Genomic DNA, 21,918 nt, shown 5'->3' on the forward strand with positions numbered 1-21,918 from the left:
CGTTCAGAATTCAGTCAGTGGTCCTCATGGGCTCAAAAAGGGCCTCAATTATAATTTCATTGTCTCGTGATAGATCTTGATATCATGTTTTAACAGCACGATAGCCCTGGTAGTGAATCAATTCAAACCTTCTCCAATTCGCACCCAACTCGAAGGAAATGTCGTGACTCTACCATGGAAATTCATTCAGGACATTGCATACTAGTAGGCTCTTTTCACACCTCGTTACTTTCCAATCCACCAAACTCATGGTTCAAAAATCGCACAAACGCGTCCCCGACCTTCTCGGGAGCCAACGAGCCCTGCCCGGCACCATGCCCATGACCAATGTATTTTCGATTCAAACTGATCCACTGCCGCCGCATGCGCTGCAATTTTGGCAAGGCCAGAATTCCACCCGGCCCGGCCAATTCATCCGTGGTCCCCGTCGTTGCAACATGAGCAGGGATAATGACCGGGGTCGTTGCATCGGGGACTTGGATCGCAATGCCCTTTTGATGCGTACTTTGAGCCAAGGCGGCCTCGGCGGAGGGATTGGCTTGGGTAAAGGCGCGAATGGCGTTGACTACGGCCGTGGTGCGTTTCTCCATTGCGTAGAGGGCGCCGGAATCAGTTGCGACGGCTTGGACGGTGGCTTGGTGAGGGACGATCTTCGGTCGAAGGGATTGAGGCCCGCGATTGAAGGCTCGTCCGGTTGTGGCGGTGCTGGCGACATCGGATATTGTTGACGAGGCGAGGGATTCGGTGAGATTGGATACGTGGGATTCGGAGGGCGATTCGGAAGAGTTGAGCGATACGCCTGAGAGGGCTTGGAAGATCTCGGCGACTGGGGGCTCGGGATCGGACCAGGGGACGGTAAATAGAGGTTTGTCCCAACGACTGTGGGTGCTGGGTTCTTCGTAGCGGAAGATCAGGTTGTCGAGAAGCTCGGGCGGGTACGGCTCTTCTTGATCCTCGTCTTTTGTGTCACCCGTGCTCTCTGGCGATTGCGATTGCGATTGCTCTCGTTCTTGTCGGCGCAAGCGAGTGTCGTTGTTGGCCACGCACTGGTCAATGGGTGTTCCAACGTGAACCTATTTGCGAAGGACATGTCAGGTCAGACAGGACCATCCACCACTCGGTGAGACTTCACTTTCTCCCAAGACACTCGAAATACTCACCACACAGCAAGTCGTATTCGCAGCCTTGGCCTCACACCACAGCTGATACCTCCACCCTTTGATATAATTCATTCCATCCAAGATGACAATGTTATCGCGAGCGAGTACGCGCTTTGCGCGCGCATATGCCACCCCACGAGCCTCCTTTTCAGTGCGCGCATGATCGTAGACTGTTCTCGGATGCGACTTGTCGTGAGATGCCACGACGTGAACCTTGTAGCGTGACTTCAACGGAGGGGCTGTCCCTGGTTCCGCGGATGCGAATAGCTCATCTTGCGCTTTGTCGATGAGCGAGGCGAGTTGGTTGGCGCGGTATGTGAGGCCGGAGCAAGGGTATCCGGTGAGGATGACGAGCTGCGCAAGGCTGTGAGCATTCGCCTTGGAAGAGGGGGGCGGGGGAAGGTTAGATGCAGGACGTACTGGCATTATGTATGGTCTACGATAGAGTCACTTACTTACACTCTCTGCTTTCTAGTAATTTTTTGGGGGGCTCCTTTCGCGGGGCTGCGGCCCGCTGGACATGTGACTCCGCCGGGGCGTCCTCGACATGGTGGGGGCTGCCAGTTTGGGTATAAACAAATCTTTTGCATGCAGCCTTGAAATTGATAGGCTATAGGGATTACACATCAATTTGTTCTCGTTTGACTACGTACAGCTGTGGAAAAACCAGGATAATGGCTTTGACATGATCATTTTTTTCGAACAGAATGCCATATCTAGAGACCCTGCGATGCAAGATCGCGGTATGCGTCATCAAAGATTCTATAGTCTCATCACTCTCAACACCTTTTTGACTCTCAAGTACCATCAGTCATGTCGAGGAGTCGTATGTTCATGATGGCTCAGATACACTACTGTTCAACTCTTCCGGTTTCCATCTTAGCTCGTAGCCAAAGACTGTCTTACGAAGAGTTTCATCCTGCGACAAGGTTAGGGGCCAATCCAGTAGATCTCTCACAAAATTTGAGGACAAAGCGACTTACACCCGGATCATTCTCAAACAATGCGTGGTCCATCAATTTTTGAAAGATCTTGGTCACCGCGAATCCACCTTCTTCCGCCCGCGGAAAGAACTTCTCAGTCTGAGGGAGGAGCCACGGCTCGTAAGGTGTGAAGATCACCAGTGCCACCGCTTCGGCCGTCTTTTTCAACGTGAGCTGCATTGTTTTGACCAGGTTTGCGTGCTCGGGGTAATTGTAGATCACATCCGCCATGATGAGCAGGTCAAAGCCGGCAGGTTCGCCTGGCGCAGGAGAAGGAACGTGAGCCAGAAGGGGCTCGACTGGATTCCCCCACTTGTATCCTTCGACATGCAGTCGTTTTTGGGAGTCGGTGCGTTTGGGAATCATATCGAAGGCTAGGTCGGCATTGTGTTGCATGTTTGAGACCAGGTCTGGATCGTAGTAGTCGGTCATGACCACGGTACGTGCGCCCTGAATGGCGCTCACGATACTGGGCACGCCTGCGGCGGCACCAATTTCAAGGACATCCTTGTCGCGCACCAGGTCGTCCGTGTGGTCCTCGATGTAGTGAGAGCTTGTTCGACCGGCGTTCCAGAGCAAGTTTCCCTGTCAGAAGATGAAAGGTCCAGATCGTCAGCGCTTGCCTCGTCGCCCCTTTCTCCAGTCGAGACTGCAATTCGATCGAGGGAACTTCCAAATGTCGCATGCAAGGCGGGGTCATACATAGAGCGGGTGGCTGCCCACCAGACGTACTCGCACCGTCTTCCCACAGAGCATCTGATGCTCTGCGAAAGTTGGTGGCTTCTCCTCCTCATAGAATCCTTCGGGATCTTTGAAAAGATCCCCGGTCTCCAGGTCGTCCTCCATCGGGGGGGGGGGGGATTTTGATCTATGCTACCGTATGGAAACCCACCGTCGCGAGTCTCACAGGACCGAAGGAAATTGTTATCGCTTATCGGGATTATCGGCTTATCGGAGGCTGCTTATCGCTTATCTTATCGAGCTCAAGTTGTCAGTGACTCGGTGGGGGCATCCGGTCTGGTCCCGTGGGAAGATATCATATCGATGATACAAGAACTGTACCAGGTAACCAGTGTAGGTACCGTACACTTGTGATGCGCTGCGTCGCTGACTCGCTGAATCCTGTGCGCTTCACAGGAACCCCTGGGGCAATCGACTCGATTGGATTGCCAGCTTCTTCCCGGCGCCCTCGGACCTACTAGCGATCCTTGAGCTTCCCCGCGATGCGCATAGGAGGATGTACTGTACTTAGATCCCAGGGGAATGGGGATATCCTTGACCCCTGACCGTTGACTAGGATGCTGCTAGAGCCACCGCGTGCGTACTTTCAGGGTTCTGTCGCTCGCAATGACCTATCCAACAAGTCGCATTGCTTGACTGGTCCGAGCCCTCGACATCATTTATTCCGTGTGACGCTCGTTATGGTCGACGAATCGAACATCGGTGTCCAGTTCATATAGCCGGTATGACTCGTCTCGACCTGGGAGCGTGCATCTCATGTGAATGTACAGATTGTACATGGCGGAACCTGACCCGGAGCGCTTGGATCCTCAGCCCTCGCACCAGTCACAGATGCCAGTTTGTGAGCCCTCCGGACCGTTCGTTCCTTATGCTGTCTCCATGTGTTCATCATGTGCTAATCATGTGATTTTCACCGAGGCAGCACGGTCTTCCAAGTGTCTTAGTGCTTTCCTCTTACAGGACTTTGAGACCTTTCCAGACTCTTAGAATGTGTATGAATTACACAATAACTATATTGTATGGTATCTCAGTATGAAAGAGTCTTCATCTCTGATAGGATGCATTCGCCACTTCTCCACGTACAGTACTCCGGGATCACTGCATCACTGCCTCAGCAAGTTGCAACGGAGCATGCTTCGAAACGCCCCGAATGGAGACCAAAAGTGTGGGGAAGCGAAGCGCGGAGATACGGCCGTAATACACGGGTAATTGTCGGGATCGACGGGCAAAATGGATCGGCCTCAAGTATCTCTCCTCTTCAATTGTACGATGATCCCCCTCGTTTGCTCGTTCAACTGCGTTGCATTTCCGTCAAAAGTCTTCCCCAGGCAGGGAAACCTCCCCCTTGGGCCAACCAGGGCGTAATCTCCAATCACGCCAGAAGAAGCAGAAAGCGACGTGGAGATCACAGACATCCCTCACATCTCAACCAACCCCCCCCCCCTTCCATCACACCACCTCAAACCTCGCTCCAGTTTTTTTCCGTCCGCCATCTTCCATCTTCCATCTTCCCTCTTCCCTCTTCCCTCTTCCGTCTTCCGTCTTCCCATCTTTCCTTCCTCCCTCTAAAACCGTACCTACTTTCCACCCTCTCCGCCCAGTGTTCTGTACCCGCGGAGACAACCTCGAGAAAAGATTAGATCTTTTTCGACCTTCTAGGCCCTTCCTTGAGTCTTCTCCACAAAACCCTCTCGACTCTCGAGCAATCTAGAATCAGGTCTCCATAGTCCATACTCCATACTACACAAGTGCTTGGCTCACTACTCCCTGGCACTCGTTGGGTTCTCACCGACGCCATTACCGTCATCGTTATCTGCCGGTCTCCCCTACATTTCAGACGGAATTCCATCCACTGGAGTCTCCAGTGGAGGGGGAAATTTCTCGACTGGCCCACTTCGGTCGATCGATTGCATAACTGCGAGTCCGGGCTTAAAGATTGTCAAACTCCCACCTGAGCCGACGACTCAATGTCTACAACCTGGAACTCCTCCCATTCCTTCTCTCAAGCGTCTTCACTCGCATCTACCAGCGTTGCCTCCGCCACAGCTGCAACCAGAAGTCCCTCTTCACATATCGTGGGCGTGGTAGAACAACCCCATCAGCCTCCCTTGAATTACTCTCCACTCCCCGCAGCTCCCACCAACCCGGCCGGCGCAGCTTCACTGCCGCACTCATCAGTCTCGGCATATCTCGCACAGCCCGTCATGGCGCAAACACAGCCTCTCGCCCAAAGTCTTTCCAACCTCACCGGTGCTCCTGCAGTAGAACAACAACAAATCGAGGGAACAGAGGTCACTCTCTCAACCCATCAACCTGCTGCGCATTATCCTCACCAAGTGAGTGGGTCAGGAGGTCCTACCGCGACGGCGCCCTTTCTACAGGATTTCAGTCTGGTGGCCGAGGCGGCGAAGCGGGCGCAATTGTCTATCATTATGCGTGATCTGGAGAGTGTGACGCTATGAGTTGGGGTTCCAGCGGGGCAATTCGGACCTAACTTGTTGGGATGAACTCCGACAGGTAAACGACCTTCCGACAAAAGTATCTTCTCCAGGGTTCGGGCTGGATCCGTGCCTGGGGGATCTCTTCCTTTTCCTTTCTCCTCTGGTCATCCCTTCATTGATGGAATCTCAAACCTCCTGTTGACATGACCGCGATTGTTGTTTGTCATTGATCAATTTTGTTCACTTCCTTGGTCGGACGGCAAATAGATGGTTTCAGGTCCGATCACCATGAACTAGACCATGGTTTGATGTATTCTTGAAGCTACGTCTGGTTGAGGTCATGACAGCAGGGTTGTCGTCCCGGAGCGAGACGCTTGGTATACCAGTTCTTGTTCGTTCATAAAACGTCTTCTCCGAGATTGACCCTCCATAGAATCTCCACGCAAAATCCACATTGTCCTATCACGCATTGCGACTGGTAGACGACTCAGACGTACCTACTTTGTTTTTCCGGGGATGACCGCGAGTACAAGCGGGATGACGTAGACATTCTGGTTCGTCCTGGTATCGCCCATAGTTTGGATGGATTCCCTGATTGGGGCCGGTTGCGGACGCTGACGTACTCGAACGAATACTGGGACTTAATATGGACCGGTGATAAGATTTGATTTATAGTATGGTCATCTATTCCTGCTATTTTCGAAATATGAGGCAATAGATTGATGTGATGGCTAGATACAGCAAAGGGGTAACATATCGACATATATCGACCAAGAAAGATACGCCTTATATTCCCGTCCAGACGCAACTACCTACCCGGTAGAGCGTGTCCATCAAAATCTAAACAGCTGGGTTATAGGGGCTACATCTACTTTTTTGCTCATCTGTGATTCCTCTTCAACAATGCAGGTGATAGTACACAACATCCTGCCAACGAATGGCTCAGACAATGATATCTACTTTGGTTCAGTCCCGTCCACATTGACCATGTCCGTGCTCAACAGCATCAAGGAATCCACTGTATTCAACGCGTGGTGTTTTTCTGAAGCTTAATGTATGATGTCCAAGGTAGCAGCCACATAACGTCACAAAAGCCCTGTCTGTAGTCTGAATAAGTTAGAGGATCTTAAGGGCCTACATCCATACTGTCAACTCTCCCGTCGCACTCTCATGATCCGGGAGGTCTTCACCTACATTGATTCAGTTGTATAGCGATTGGAACAAATGAAGGGCATTCGACACTAAGGTACTCTCTGCATCTGAGGGGGGTCTTCCATGATCGCAAACTATGTTGAGATTCCAATATTAATTCCCTAGTTTCAACTTGACAAGGTGGAGAAACTCCAAGAAGTCGGATGTACAGCAGGCCCGCTTACAGACGAATAGACCTGGAAGGCCCCATGGACCAGGGCGGGCTAGTAGCTTCCAGCCTTCCAAAGACTTAGGTTCCAGAAAGGTACTGTATATTAGTAATAGTTGACGATATGGGCTGAGGTGGGCGATGTATCAATCTTCGTCCAGTGTTCAAGTCTCGGCTTATACTACTAATGCGGAGGGGGCTAGGATAGAGCCTTCTTACGCTGACAGATTTCGACTTCCAAATACTTGATAATTGAATCTGCAGGCTAGAAGACACTTGTCACTAATAGGCTGCCATTTAACAGGACAAGGATCACTCACTGACTGACGAACCGGATAAGGTTGAGTACTATACTTATATCTTTTCAACAATTCAATTGCCTTCTCCGGACCCGAGGCGAGAGAACTATCAATCTAATCTGTCAGGTCAAAACTTGAACAATAATGACTATGGTAGAGTTCTAACCGATTGGAGTGACCAAGACTGTCATAGGAAGTAGAAGGAACCTAGGAATTGTACAAGTACCGCGCATCAATTGGTCACAGTCCTCATGAGACTCCAAACGGATCTTCCCTGCTTTCAGAAATTCCATCATATACCAGAGAATCATTGACAGGTGAGATTTGAGAACATCCGATCTTCTTGACATCAGTTAAGAACACATAATATCCATGGCTGGGTAATCTAAGCCGCGCACCAACCTTGAATATCATGCTTGTGGGAAAACACTTGGCAGTACGTTCGCACCCAAGCATTTCCGTAATTTCCGCTCCATGATATCTTCGGAACCATATGTTTCTAATCAATACTGAATTTCCTCTGTGGAAATTTCTAAGTCAACTTTCAAGGTTCAGGGTTTCTAATGCCATCGGGTATCCATGCATTGCTTCAGCATTAGCAAATCAAAGCATAAAAATCGAGGGTCTAGATCTCAATAAGACCAATGCTCGAATAAATTCATAGCAGAGTCACTTGATTTTGATTAATTAGATTGTTGGTAGGGCTTTTTCTCCAAGCGCTGCAGTATTTCGTCAACTAGACCATTGGTGTGTCCATCGACATGACGGGAAACTAGTCGTATGCCTGAAAGTAAGGGGCATACTCAGCTGAAGCGGGTTGGAGAAATTGGGCCCATGATCGTTTCTTTCCGGGGACCAGGAGCTATGTGATCATTATTCTATCTCAGGTTCGAGCTGGAGATTAAATTCAAATCACTGCAGTCTTCCATGCAAGGTTGCGCCGGTGTTGATATAGATTGTGTGACAACAGTGCTATCGCCGTTCGGTTTCGCTGTACCCTATAAGGGGTGGTGTCTAGATCTCACATTTAAATTAAACAGGCAGTCAGTCCCGATAGCTTATCTGCTAATGCCACCCACACTCGTATGATTTTAAGGTTCCGAGCAAGGATCCTCAACCTGCAAGGAGAAGCTTTGAGAAGCTTTGACCTGGGCGATCAGATCATGACCGAGCCGTTCTAGAAGATCGTCAATCAAGGAACAGATTCGTAAAAAGTGCCTGGACTGGAGAAAGGAACGAGGAAAAAAAAAACTTGGAATGCTTGATCGATGAGTAAATTGATCCAGATTTTCATGCTGACTACCTCAGTGTTTTGGACCCCCGCATATGCCCCGGATTTTACTGATTTCTCAGCCGATATGCAATTATTCGGATGAGAAAGAATACGACCAACACTCGTATGACTGCATCGTGCATGATTGACTGACATGGATGCATGTGGTATGCGTTTCTGTCTGAATGCTACTTTCTCGAAAAAAAGGTAATCTATCACTTTCGCTTGTTCCCATTTCCTCGCCTTAAATTAGATACTTTCCAGTTCCAATATGTATGCCAGCCTTGTATGTCCAATTCATGACCTGACAAGACATGCTTGTACCATTAAGTTTTTGCTCTGTCCCTTTCCTACTCTCTCTTTCGAGCTTTTTGATCTCACGCAAACGTAGGCTGGAGACGACTCCCATGCTGCAGTGGTGAACCAATCGAGTCCGGTGACGGCATCTCCCTCCCCGACTGCACAGCGGTCTTTCTCCGCATGGAAAACACAGACAAGCGCCGAGTCAATCGACGTGCGAAGCCACTTGTCTGCGTCGTCGAAATGGACCAGGCCGACTCGGGTGGAAATTGCGGTGTGGATGCTCCATCCTCCATTATGCGAGGCGACGGAGCCATCACAGGAGGCACGGGGGAGGAGCCCAGACGGAGTGTGGGCCGACGGCGGATCTTGTTGGCCGTGGCACGCATGGGAGTTGTATCTGAATTCATTGAAGAGAGATTTTCTTCGATTCCACCGAGCGCGTAAGAGATGCGTCGAGATCGTTTGGGCTTTTCGTGGATGGAGGGTTCTCGGCGTTCGAGGCCATAGAGCTGGACGGGAGTGCCGTATCCATCTTGGACGGGGGAGGAGTAAAAGCGTGGTGATTTTGCGGATGTGGAGGTGCGACGTGAGGACTGAGAAGCCAGCGAGAGACTGGACATGGGTTGTGTGTGGTGGTAGGGTAGACCGGATGTCGTCGAGGCAAGTGATGGTGAGTAGTAGGAGGTGCTAGGAGAATATGACATGGTCGACATTGTAGAGAGTCGAATGTGGGAGATGTAGCGACCAGTTAGGAAGGTGGTCCTCTTAATACTCAGAGTGGTGGCTGGTATAGCGCTGTCTTCAACCAGTTGAAGAATGAGGTTAAGTATTGGAGAAGGGGAGGGAAAGATGTGGAGAAGAAGAAGAAGAAAAAGTTTGTACTGGTGAGACCAAAGAGCGTTCAGGTACGATATATCAAAGAAAGAAGACCAAAGAAGACGAGACTAGCAGCTCCCCGGGCGACCATTTACCCCCTTTGAAGCGAGAAGTTGCAATCATCTGGAGGCTGAGCAACGCCAAACATCATTGAAATCACGACTGCGACTGCGACTGCGACTGCGGCCACGACCAACAAGACCACAACCTGGAAACAAAGTGGAGTGGAGGCGGTTCCAACCTGTCAGCCTTGCCTCTCTTCCGAGATCCAAATTTTTAAGTTTTTTGAATGACATATTTATTTGTTTTCTTTTTCTAGATCTATACGGCTTACAAGCTCACTTTGACCAGTTGAATCTATGGAACTACACCTCGAGACGGTGTAACAAGTCCTGTTGGGGGCCAACCACGGGTCGCTTGTTACTCACGACTTGCTAAATGGCAAGATACCCCTGTGAAGAAATGTCTGGACCTCTGAAAGTCGGGTACTAAACAGACTAGGTGTGAGGTCGACTGTCTGGGTATTGAGTTCCATTGTTTGGAATCCGAATAGCTCCCGTCAAGATACGAGATGATTGAGCATGACCTGGGTAATTTACTTGTTGAAAAATTTAGGTGGTTAGACAGGTACGAATTACCTAGTCAAGATCCTTCGGCTCTCTAGCTCGACATTAATCATGCAGCACAGCCATATAATTGCCCCCACGCCTCACCGATGCCAATGCACAGTTCGCTACAATAATGATGACTGACCTTTGATCCCTGCGGGAGCTTATGCTCAGACCATCCATCTTGTCAACTCACCATTTCATCTGCCAGAAGGACTGAACACTGTGAACACTGTGAACACTGTGAACACTGTGAACACTGAACAAGGTATGCATTTTAACCAGCCCCACCCGAGTGGCTCTTCCTCCACTCGGATCTGATACATCACGCCAATCGGCAAAAGGGTCAACTTGTTTTTCAGGTTTCGTCGTCTTGTGGTTCAGTGTTGACGCGGCAGGTCGCGGGACTCGCGGCTTAGGGACCCGCTTCGTCGTCTACTTCATCTCTATCTCCCTCTATCGGCTCAAAATATCAGTACACTCGGGAGATTCGGGACAGTCTTGACTGGAAGTGCTCGTCAAAAGGAAGCGTTGTGTGTTTTCGAACTTGAGAATTATAAGACCAAGACTAACTTCCCAGCCCTAGAAAATCACTGTTAAATGTCATCCCGAGAGAAAGCAGGTAAGCATAAAAAAAACTCACAATCCTACCATACGTATTCCTTAGTAGCCTACCTCTTTGACCTGGCAACGAGGTGCTTGCGCCGAAAAGAATAGGAATGAATCTCACATGCACTGTTTTCAAACATTGTGCACTGATGCGTCGCGAGTAAGCTAGAAGGGATCGACCACGCATTGATGATTGATGATCTGCCGGGGTCGGCAGGGTCAACTTTGTAATTGGGCCAATCTCCTACTTAGACTGCTACACATGCGTGGTAAGAAAGAGGGACGCCTGGCGCTAATAGCAATACATCCGTACTTGGCATTTTACGTTGGATCAAAGCCCCAGCCACTGTACTATATAAGATAGTGACCTGTGCCGAAACCGAGTCACTTGGGCAAGCGTCAGACGGGAGCCCAGAAAGAGAGAAAATCAAAAAAGACAATCTACTTCTAGTATCTACTCTCAAAGTGGAGTACAACTGTAAATAACATTGCGCGAGGCGCAAGGAACGCGCAGCCACGCCAGTCTAGTCTAAATCGGGCTGGGCCGGTTCTCGGTCGCTGACTTGGGACTCTTAAGCAGTGAGAGCACTGACAAGTTACGACCTTACAAAACTCCCGCGATGAATCAATCCATGACCCGTTTGGGGTTGAGGGTGCTAAATTTAGTCCCCCCTATCAACGACGCAGACTGCGTCTTGAGGCTGCATGTCTCGGCATTGGGGGCCAGGCGAAGCAACTCACCACTTTCCATTCACAAAAAGATGGAAGGTCCAGAAAAAGGATAGGAATGGTGGGCTTGAGTGTCCAAGCCGGAGTGCGAGGCTCAATATCATATCAATTCACGAGATATGACAACTTTCGTCTCATGCCACAGGGGTCGGAGTGGTCGGCTAATGTTGACGATAACACTATTGCAATGACGAGGAGGTCATGGTACCAGATACAGGAGATAAGCAGGAGAACGAGAACAAGTGGGGAATCAACTCCCGCCCGATCCGAAATTCGAAGAACCATTCGACTCGGCTGAAGGTACTCAGCATCGCCTGGTGGTTGATGCAGCATGGTTATATAATGTTTATACAACGAGTAAAGATAGAGTGGCTGTACCGGTAAATGCGAAAGAAAGAAAATCCGTCCTGCGTCCCAGTCTCACATGACAAAGCGCAAATTGACATCTCCAAGTACGAGTCAGCAGATGATTTCCCAGTTGGGTTGATGGTTACACAACAGTCCATGACTTACCCAGAGGATGACTGCAGCTGAGCTGGGGCTTTTGGGAGTATTTTCCATCCAACTCCGCTCGAATGTTGTTCAGCAACTGCAGGTAACTTTGATGGGGCCATTGCGTCAGGGTTTTGATAAAGGCCCAACTCAATGCACCTCTTGCTTGACCGTCTTGGAACGTATCGGCTCTGTCATCATGAGTCAGCGGTCGTCTCTGTCGCAGAGAGTCGAGTCTCTCCGAGGCAGGCAGCGGTGAACTCTCTACCGCAAGATTTCGACTTACGAGGTCTGGGTGTCCTTTGACCCGGAAAACATCACCACATCAGCTGGCGATGTCTTGGTCTTGAGCGTTCGTTCTCGTGCCTGTCCGCCGATGGCTGCTTTCTTGAAAAACCCAATGGCGGTACTGGCCATGCTGGAAAAGTCTCCTTTTCCATATGCCGTGAAGGCGCTGAAGAGATCCAGCGCTGCCTCCTTGGCCAGATTGGGTTCCTTGAGGACACCCTGAGTGGAATACACATACGGCAGATCGAGCGCGGTTCCCGAATGACACGAATCAAAGACTGCCGTCAGACGCACTCCAGGGCGAAGAGGTCGAACCATGATCTCATGCATGTCGTCGTCGACAATGTGTCCGACACTTTGGTAGTCTACCGGATAAATCACATCGTCGAAACCATCATCTTCATCTCCGTCCAGGTCGGGAGTTCGACCTCCGTGACCCGAGAAATGAATGAAAAGTGAGTCGTGCGGCTGCGCATCCTTGACCAGCCACTGCATGGCCCGGAGAATGTTGGCCTTGGTGGGGATACTCATGGGATTCCGTTGATCATCGGTCAGGATGACCATATCTTCACGACGATAGCCATAGCGCTCATGCAGGAAAGTGGAAATGTTGGTCACGTCGTTGATACAGCCTTTCAGCTGGTTGGCCTGGCCGAAATAATTGATGCCGATAAGCAACGCTTTGCGACGACCTGTGCAAAGGGAATACTGGAATTGGTAACTGGATGGGGCGCCATGACCAAACTGTTGGAGGCTCCGCGGAGGCGGAGGGGCCAGCGATGGAGAGCTTGGGGGAGGGGGCCCTGCTCAGAATTGCCCGTTCTTCCCGTCAGCCTTGATGGTCTTAATGATCTCACTGAGTACATGCGAGAAGACAGAAAAGATTCCAACTCCCCATCAAAAGCGGGTGGTTTGAGGTTCCGTACCGTGACTACTCGTGCTCCAGCGCTGGCGATGTTGCGGCCCATACGGAGGATACGGAGAGGAGGAGAAGGAGGAGGGTGGTGGTGGCCCGTAGGGGGGGCTGCGTCAGCGGAGGCGTGTTTCCATAGGGCACTGTTCCGGGGTATACCCCGGGTGGAGGGCCTGGAGGGGGATGGTGATGGTTTTGGTGGTGTTCAGGTCGTGGAGGCGTTGGCGGTGGCGGCGGCTGATAACCATACGGCGACGGAGCTGGCTGATATCCTGGCCATGGCTGACCTGATGGAGGCGGCGGTCCTGGTGGAGGAGCCCAGTACATTGAATGGGAGAGGATGTCGGTGGAGATGGTACAACAGGTATGATCGCGGATGCTCCGATGACCTGCTGTCACCCGGGGGGGGGCGTCTCGATGGTCTCGGAGAGCCTGATAGTCACCGAGACAGGGTGGCGGAAAAAAAGACTGTGAATTCCACACGCGGAGCCTCTTGCAATTTGTGTGCCCTCGGTCGCAATCTGGGAGAGTGAGAAGACGGCTGATTCTCGTGTCGCAGGCTGGCTGACCGGTGGGTCGCGCGCGGGGGAGGATCAACAGTTCAACACACGATCAATCTACAGAGCAGGGTCAGTTCCACTTGCATTGACCTTGGAGATGTAGGTTCTTACGACGACGAAGGGTCAGCAACGACAGACTGGCATTCGGATGTTGACCGCTGAGGTCACCAGAGAAAGATTAAGGTCTCACCAGCAGCGTGTCATCAGACAGGTGAGACCCCTCCGGGTGATTCGCCGAGTGCCGTTCGTTCCGTTGCGGTCGTCGAGGCACACACCACGCCAAGATTGCGGATTCCCCGCCGTGTCGCCCGTAGGGCTGCAGAGTGCCAGAGTGCCAGAGTGCTTTAGCCCACTAGGCAGCATCATTTTGCTGACTCGCGGCTTGATGCTTGGCTTTGGGTCTATCAGCGCCCGATGAAGAGGCTCTGTGGACTCGTGGAGCGTGGACTGGTTAGTGGTTCCACTTTACATTGCTGTGCGACCATAGCAGTCGATTTAGTTACTTTTTATCTGTTATGGACAGACTTCATTATCGCTGCAGTCTGAGTCGGGTTCATCACATGATTCAGGTTATGATGATTCATTCCCGTCTCCAGGAATCGTATACCGTTATCGGTAGAGTAACCACTGCTACGAAGCCAGTTCTACATTCTGCTCTGGAGAAAGCACCCTTCAGAATGGACGAATCTGTACTTCTTATTAAACCAGAATGTCTGATCAAGTTCCGCTCAATAGTCAATACATGTGAGCTGCTTAGTAGCGGGGGGGGGGGGGGGAGGGGATGGGTACTACCGGATCACGGTACAAGAGTCACGGTCGGCCCTGCATAGGTATTCCCGGCAGATAAGAGTACGACTGCAGATGCTACAGGCGGACATAGCAGATCTAGAGCCGCAGGCTGCCAGAGTTGACAACGTGACACGAGTGACACCTCAAGACTCGGAAACCCAACAACAAAGACAATAACACTGGCCGTATGGACTGCGATGAGACGGCAGTCTCATCGCAGTCCATAGCCTAGATAGAATCTCACCCAGCCAGACAATCTCACACTCAACATGCGACCATCTGCCCTGTTTGGCATTCTACCAGGAATCGCGGCTGACCTCGGTTCTCCCTCCTGTCTGGCGGAGTCGGGGATGCGGCTCAGGTCACCGCAAACAGAGCAGACCGTGTATAAGGGATACACAAGAGTGAATTGACAGTCTAAAGTGTACCCTGTACACTGTACCGTATCACTACTATCCACTGCCACCGCAATGATTCTGGAACTATAGTACGCTAAATATGACTGGTCCGTGGTCGCTGGGTACAACAACTTGCCCGTAAGCCTGATCTGTCAATCCTTGACCTGGACACACCAGACGTCAGGTACCGGGGTTTCCCACCAACCTAATCTGCCTATGGACTTTGGGTAGTAGTGGCGTGGGGGCTGGAAGAGGAACCCCTGTATCGGCGCTTTGTTCGAAGTTCGAGTCAGCGACGATGTGATGATCATGGATGGTCGGTGAAAACCATGTGGCTGACTGGCAGATGACCACATCGGCGGGCCACGAGGATGGAGCGATGATGCCCAGTAGTCGTCGTAGCTTGCTATGATCCCTCGAGCTTCGGTTATCATCGCTCATGGTCACACCCTTGCTCTCCCCCGGTCCATCTGACAATTGACTAAGGCAGAGCACAATGCACATGTAGTGATCTCCGACCACTGAATTCGGCCTCTAATCACACGGGAACACGGGCGCCGGATGGAAGCATCCTGTTTACTAGAACACCTGGACGACCAGGGTTCGGCAGCACGCTCTCAAAGAGGATAAGGAGTGAAAAGCCAATCAGACAGCTAGTCACGCATAAGGCGGCTGGCGACCGGGAAGACTGGCATGGGTGATGAGATCTAGACACCACTGGGAAGCATCTCAGAGATGTTTCCGGTCCTGGGTACTGACGAGATCGTAAAGCGGAGGCCCGGCGGCGGGTTTCTGAGTCCGCGGCAGTCCGCGGCGATCCGCGCCGGATGGAGAGTGAGGCTTGACTTCACCGCTGGGGGCCACCTTCCCACCGACACCTGATGGTTTCCCGGAGAATCTGATTCTCCAGCCTTCTCTCTCTCTCTCCCTCTGCCTCTCTTAGTTACTCTCTTTCTCTCACTCTGGCTCTCTGTTCCCTTGGGCCGACCCCGCATATCCACAGACATGTAAGCTGATGGTCCCCTTGTCCTTGGGGCCACAAACCATAAATGGTGATAGACATGTCACCCACGGGACCACATTGGGGACAGCACCGGCAGGATCAGTCGAGGCTCCGTGACGCGCGTATTCACCAAGCCTCATCGTGATGAACCGAAGGCATTCGATGCGCTCGTAGTCCTCCGTAGCACCAGCCACTGCGCTGTGAACCCGGGAGTTGAGCTGGAGCACCACACGAGAGACATTAAGCGGCAAATGAAGCAACGAAGGCGCTGGCCTTGAAAAGGCAATGGTGGGAGACACAGCTGGATCCGGATCATCAATTGAGATTGAGGCTCTTTCTCCTCGGCTCGAGAATCTCGACGTAAGAGCCGCACGGCCGCAGGACACGAGATGACCGCTTAGGTTGGGGGATTCCCGCTCAGTTCTTCCTGAACCTACTCCTGACGACTCCAACGATGGATCCCAAACTCTGGCAAGCTTGCGGCTCAAAATGAAATGATTGCCCTCTAGTCATAAAATCAGCCTGGTCCACCGCGATCCAGGCCGGCTCCCTGTTTGGTTCGAGGTAGACAGACACACCTCGTTCACCGATCCTTCCGCTTCTTCAGTTTCTCACTGCAGTTCCGCGTAGCTTCTGTCTGGCCTCGCGGAATTCACTTCGATTGCGTCGTTGCTGTCTATCTCCGTCCCCGGTATTACGTCTCCAACCTTCAATAATATTCTCGCTGGGTGGTTCCGTCTTCTAGTTTGTTTGTCGTTCAGCGAATTTCCCGCCCTCATCTCACTTCTGGACCTCCGCAAAACGACGCCCGACCTGATGGTGTGAATTGAGCTTCAGGTCACCACAAGCTCTACATGATTCGATCTTTGCGGTCCTTCTGATCTATTGTTTATGTCTCCTGTGTTGGACAATCTCTTTGCAGACGACACCACTCTTCCGGACCTCTCAGAGCCATGACTGCTGATTTCTCGACACCGGCCTCCTTGGTCAACCTGCCCTTCGACATTCTCTATCAAATCAGCCAATATTTGAATATCTCTGAATTCGTTCATCTCAGCCGAACATGCCGGGCAATGTACTCCTGCGTGCGGAGTGAGCTTATTGCACATCGACTTGTCGAGGTAAGTCTGTGAAGAGCCTCACAAGCCGCAAGCCGTGCCGTCTTTCTCCCAATAAGACCATGCGTGGCGATGCCCACACGCCCACTTGGCATCCGCATTTTGCCCCCCCCATTTCTTGTCCGTCCCTCCCCGCCTCGAAAGTTCCCCAGCCCCAACGCCCGGGCAGCGTTAAAGTTCAGTCGGCGTGGAAAGATTCCTGCGGACTCGCTTCGTTGTAGTCGCCCCGTTTTGCAAACTCAATCTTCTCTATTCCTTCAGAGCACATTTCCCGGTACACCTGCTGATCGTCTGCGGATCGCCTGCTGACACGGGTTTTCTCGCAGAACGACATCGCCCACAGTAAGGAAGGTCATGCAGCCCTTGCGGGCGGGCTTGGCTACCTCAAGGCGGTTGGACACCGCTTCGACATTGAAGAAGCGTTAGCCACCGCCTCCCCCTATGCAGTGTCCATGTTGGCATACGCCAAGGATTTTGTCTATCAGGACGGTGTACTCTGCTATCTGGCCGGTCATCAACTCCGTACCCTCGACGTCCATCGGTCGGCCCAGCAAGAGCACGTCCTGAACCTGGACGATATTGTCCCCCGTCTGACTCGTCCGAAAGCCAACGTCTCGGTCTTGGATGACCCAGAAAACCTCAAAATTCTTGGGTTCCAGCAAGGGGTCGTCGTCTTCACACTTGCAGGCCTGCATCAAGAGAGCCTCGCGCTAGTCGCTCTCGATGTGACGCCCAAGCTGACTCACCGTCCGTGGCGGCTCCTGCTAAATGAGCCGATCCCGGCGTCAAGGCAGGTTGTGGTGCGACACAGTAACAAATACCTATGGTATGCGGTGTATCTTGATGACCCGGGTACTTACGGGACTTGGTTGTGCTGCGGCTACGATCTCGACACTCGGGCCGAATTCAAGTTCACCCTCGATCAGATGGTAACGAGCTATCTGGGCCGAGACATTCAATTTCAGATTGTTGATGAGCATCTCTACGTGGTCTCCACAGAGAACATGACCTATGATGATGAGCGGTTCTCATCATACTACTACTGGACGTGCTTTGCCCCACGCCAAGAGGACCGAAAATGGTCGGGCCGTGTCTGGCGTCGCGAGCACCGCGAGGGTCCCATTGATGATCTGTGGACGGCTCTCTCCATCCAGAGGGATACGGCCACCGGGCGGCCTATGATTGTAGAGTGTCGCCGCGAGTGGTCCCTCGGTAAAGATGAAGGGCGCCGTACAATCTATACACATCCATTGCCCACCGTGGAGGAACTTGACCTGGTTGATCCCGAGGATCGTCAGGGTTCGAACGGCAGCGTCGCGTCTTGTCGACATTCCGAGGAGACTTTCAAGGGGGATGATCAGGATGACTGCAGCATCGATGTTCTCGCGGCAAAACGTCTGCGGCGGGGTGAGCACCGTGAGCATGAGCTGGACGAGGATTGGAATCTACGGAGAGGGTTCATATACGCACATACCAAACATCACGCTTACGATCTGGCGAGCTCCACCTTTATCGATCTCGTCAATGATCAAATCCCTCGGGGCCACGGGAGTCAAATGCAGGATCGCCTGCGTCTGCGAACTGTCTCGCGCAAGCGACGATTGTCCCAGGACGAAGATGGGCCGGCGGGGGATCCTGGTTGGACTTCTGAGCAAGACCCACCCGCCAAACGGCCCACGAAAGTGCACGTCTCTGATGAGCGGTTTGTCTCTCGTGGCGTGCGCATGTGGCCTCGGGAGGATGGACCCGCCCACATCCATCAACTTCTTACTCCCGCCGAAGAGGCCGGACCCGTGAGTGTAGTGAGCGATGACCGCTCACTGATCTATTCCATATCTAGCCCCGCCCTTCCGGAACATCACCGGGCACTAGTTCTGGTCAGTTTCGACCCCTCGCTCCGGATATCGTCCATGAAATCGCTCAATTGTGGCCAGGCCTTGAAAACGGCCTCCAATAAGACGGGGGACTCATCCTTCAGAGAGATGCTTTCCTACAAGACCGGCCAATTTAGTCTTGTCAAAGTGGCGCATCCCATGTACGAGGGGATTGATCGAGGTTTTTGGCTACGGTGACCAAACCACGACGGCTGCGCGGGATGTTGTTGGAGCTTCTTAACAAAAACAATCCTTCCATGAGGTTTGGCGGCCATTTGTGCCTTGAAATCTATATTTTGTGTCGACCGACGTGAGATGCATAATGGTGAAGCTTCATCGGTGCTACACCATGACGAAGAGCTGGAATCCTATTCTTCACTGCCTATGCTTGACGCTGGAAGAACTCACTGAACCAGTCCCGTCACGGGTCAAAAAATGACAAAAACAACTGCATAATCTTGATCTTTACGGAGTGAAATGTAAAAGAGAAACTTTCCGTAGAGTCTGATACCTATGAACTGAGGAGAAGAGCTTGGACTTCACTTGGAACAAATTATCAATATCAGTACCCTCACGGTCTTTCCCGCCAGCTATTTCCATCTCAAAGGCCATGGACGGGGATTTTTACCACGCCCAGGGTCCCAGCACGTGTGAAGTAAGGTATATGAATACTCCCTTCACAAAATTACCTTGGCAGACGTCCGAATGATGGGGCTGCTTAGGTAGTATTGGCATAGATAGAATCTCGACGCTCCGAGGTCAGTCGATGATCAGGAGATTTTGCAATCAAGATTCAAACTGAATTTGTCTCTTGATTCAGTAGATGCAGTTGCAACTCAATCATTCATTATCCAGGCGCTAAAACGGTGGAAGATCAAAAAAGGCAATCCGAAAGCACTCAAGGCAAATGGGATTCAACATCCGTCCCCGTCCAGCTCGTTTCCCTTCCCACCAGACCGAGTAGAAGCCGTCAACGCATCCAAACACGGTAGATACCGATCTAAATCACGAATCCCCCCATTCCCATTTCCGCCTGCCCCAGAGCCCACAACTCCATCTGATCCTGATCCTGATCCCTCTTCCCCAATCAACATCGACAAAAGCTGTAAGCTCTTCGGCCGCTGAAGAAGCAATATCATGGACTGCCATCTTTGCCCAAGGGACTGGGCCTCTGCCTGTAGCTTCTCATTATCTTTTTGGAGCTGGGTTATGAGGTCGAGCTTGGAGCTGAGCTCGTCGGCGAGTGATTGGTGTTTTTCGTTGAGGTCGGAGAGCTGGGCCTGCAGGACTTTGTTTTGTTCGACGCGGCGTTCGCGGAAGCGGCGCTGGGCGGCGCGATTTTGGATGCGTCGGTTGGTCTGAAGATGTGGCGGGGATCACTTAGTGTGATCAATGGAAAGAGAGGGCTCGCATGGAGGTGAGAAGAGGGAAGGTGGAGGAAGAGAAAGGGGTTCTGCGACATACTGCTTTCGCTCCATCTCCATGAATGCTTATAGTTGACCGACTCGCGTCTGATGCAGGACTCTGTTGCTCTGCCAGTGTCATTGGGTGGATCTCCAGTTCACCAGGAGTGTGCCTGGCCAGGTCAAACAATGAAAGTTCCCGTCTGAGTGTTTGGGCAGGGAGATCATTCGGGGGCGGATGTGATATGGAGTGCTTGGTGAAATGATGATCTAATGGCCCGTTCATTCTTTGAGCCGCTTCTTGATTGTGCTGGAGGGGAGGTACGCGTTAGTTAGGACTGAGCTGTCTCTCTTGCCGGACTCTAATCATCCTGACTTTGAAGAATGTGCCATTCACAGTAATTTTAAATGACGTACCATTGTATAGAGCATGTGCAGGGCGGAATCGCCTTCTCTTGGTGAGCCAGGTAGTATGGAAAGGCTGTTCCGCGGGGAGACACTGAGACACGAGGCTATAGTGTATTGGAGGCTACTGGGAGAACGTAGCAGACCCAAAAAGAGGGGAGAAAGGAATGGTGAGATTGCATCTGGTGAGAGGTGCCTATCTAAGCTACGAAGGTGGTGTGCGTGGGCGCGCACCACGCTGGTGAGACGCGCTAAACCACCAAGCTATCTCAACACCCCCTGGACCTCGATCCACTAATCTCACTCAAAACACGAAAAACATGAAAAGTGATCATATAAATATGTTAATAACGCCTTAATACAGCTTTTTGAGCTTAAAAAAAGGTATTTAAACCTATAGAATTAAGCTCGCTATAAAGGCTATTGAAAAACCGTTGAATAGCCGTTAAATTAGAGCTTTTTTATGCCTAAAAGGTATAGAAACCTCTCGAATTAGACTCGCTATAGCGGCTTGGTAAAGCTATCTACGGCCTACTCTATAGTAGAGATTTTAACGAATTTGTATACCCCCCTAGAGACTTAGTCTCTAATATAATAGTATTTAACGTTGATATACTTCGTTCGTTAGTATAAATCCTAGCTTTTAGTAAGGTAAATAGCGCCTTAGTTATCCTCGTAGATTATAGTAGGAAGTTATAAAAGGGACTCTATATTAAGTTCCTTAAGGAAAAGCTATAGCTATAATACCTCTTAGATAGCTAAAGATATAGCTATATACTCGCTTTCTGTAGAGGAAAGAGTAACGTATATTTACTTTTTATAAGCCTAAGTAATTATACTATTCGTAAGCTTAAAAAAGAAGCCGGAGGTTAATATACTACTATCCGTATATTTACCGGCCTAATCTATATTAACGAATCTAAAGAGGGGGTCTAGTAAGTAAGAATACGCGATAGTAAGTATTTCAGAACCCTTAAGATATCGAAAGATATACTTTAATATAGTTATATACTTCGCGGAGGGATTATACGTATATCTTATAAGCTTTATAACTACGAATATAATATCTAGTCGCGTATTAACTATTAGCTAAATAAGTAAGCCTACTATCTTACGATAAGCTTTAACTTCCGCCGGAGTAGTAGTATCCTTACGCGATTATAGGATCTCCTTATTATAAAATAGCGTAGGAACTATATATATATCTTATAGGTTAAATTTCGCGAGGACCTTTCGAATATAGACGAGCTAAGAGAGCTTTACCTTACTATCTATATAAACAATATTAATCGT

At 50.8% G+C, this 21,918-nt stretch overlaps 7 protein-coding genes across 7 annotated transcripts; 2 read left to right on the forward strand and 5 right to left on the reverse strand.

Annotated features, from left to right (window-relative positions):
- Positions 1-215: 215 nt before the first annotated feature.
- Positions 216-1,586, reverse strand: N7539_007933 (putative RNA polymerase II Elongator complex associated protein Kti12; the record flags this gene model as incomplete). The annotated part of the gene is made up of 3 exons (XM_056937534.1): positions 216-1,073; positions 1,161-1,514; positions 1,581-1,586. The coding sequence occupies 3 exons, from the start codon at positions 1,584-1,586 to the stop codon at positions 216-218; spliced, it is 1,218 nt and encodes a 405-aa protein (XP_056787399.1).
- Positions 1,587-1,992: 406 nt separating this feature from the next.
- Positions 1,993-2,989, reverse strand: efm7 (putative nicotinamide N-methyltransferase Nnt1; the record flags this gene model as incomplete). The annotated part of the gene is made up of 3 exons (XM_056937535.1): positions 1,993-2,079; positions 2,144-2,728; positions 2,846-2,989. 3 exons carry the CDS (start codon positions 2,987-2,989, stop codon positions 1,993-1,995), a joined length of 816 nt encoding a protein of 271 aa, XP_056787400.1.
- A 1,862-nt stretch (positions 2,990-4,851) lies between these two features.
- On the forward strand, positions 4,852-5,346 carry N7539_007935 (uncharacterized protein; the record flags this gene model as incomplete). Its single annotated transcript, XM_056937536.1, has 1 exon — positions 4,852-5,346. The coding sequence occupies one exon, from the start codon at positions 4,852-4,854 to the stop codon at positions 5,344-5,346; it is 495 nt and encodes a 164-aa protein (XP_056787401.1).
- A 3,288-nt stretch (positions 5,347-8,634) lies between these two features.
- On the reverse strand, positions 8,635-9,264 carry N7539_007936 (uncharacterized protein; the record flags this gene model as incomplete). Its single annotated transcript, XM_056937537.1, has 1 exon — positions 8,635-9,264. One exon carries the CDS (start codon positions 9,262-9,264, stop codon positions 8,635-8,637), a length of 630 nt encoding a protein of 209 aa, XP_056787402.1.
- A 2,538-nt stretch (positions 9,265-11,802) lies between these two features.
- N7539_007937 (caspase family protein) lies at positions 11,803-13,323 on the reverse strand (the record flags this gene model as incomplete). The annotated part of the gene is made up of 5 exons (XM_056937538.1): positions 11,803-11,828; positions 11,896-12,065; positions 12,161-12,965; positions 13,089-13,186; positions 13,235-13,323. The coding sequence occupies 5 exons, from the start codon at positions 13,321-13,323 to the stop codon at positions 11,803-11,805; spliced, it is 1,188 nt and encodes a 395-aa protein (XP_056787403.1).
- A 3,455-nt stretch (positions 13,324-16,778) lies between these two features.
- On the forward strand, positions 16,779-19,015 carry fbx15 (F-box domain protein; the record flags this gene model as incomplete). Its single annotated transcript, XM_056937539.1, has 2 exons — positions 16,779-16,946; positions 17,270-19,015. 2 exons carry the CDS (start codon positions 16,779-16,781, stop codon positions 19,013-19,015), a joined length of 1,914 nt encoding a protein of 637 aa, XP_056787404.1.
- Positions 19,016-19,731: 716 nt separating this feature from the next.
- On the reverse strand, positions 19,732-20,652 carry N7539_007939 (putative bZIP transcription factor; the record flags this gene model as incomplete). The annotated part of the gene is made up of 3 exons (XM_056937540.1): positions 19,732-20,175; positions 20,282-20,530; positions 20,638-20,652. 3 exons carry the CDS (start codon positions 20,650-20,652, stop codon positions 19,732-19,734), a joined length of 708 nt encoding a protein of 235 aa, XP_056787405.1.
- Between the last annotated feature and the right edge of the window lie 1,266 nt (positions 20,653-21,918).

Source organism: Penicillium diatomitis (genome assembly GCF_028827545.1).
Source record: "Penicillium diatomitis strain IBT 30728 chromosome Unknown utg000011l_segment0_segment0, whole genome shotgun sequence".
NCBI classification, from domain to species: domain Eukaryota; kingdom Fungi; phylum Ascomycota; class Eurotiomycetes; order Eurotiales; family Aspergillaceae; genus Penicillium; species Penicillium diatomitis.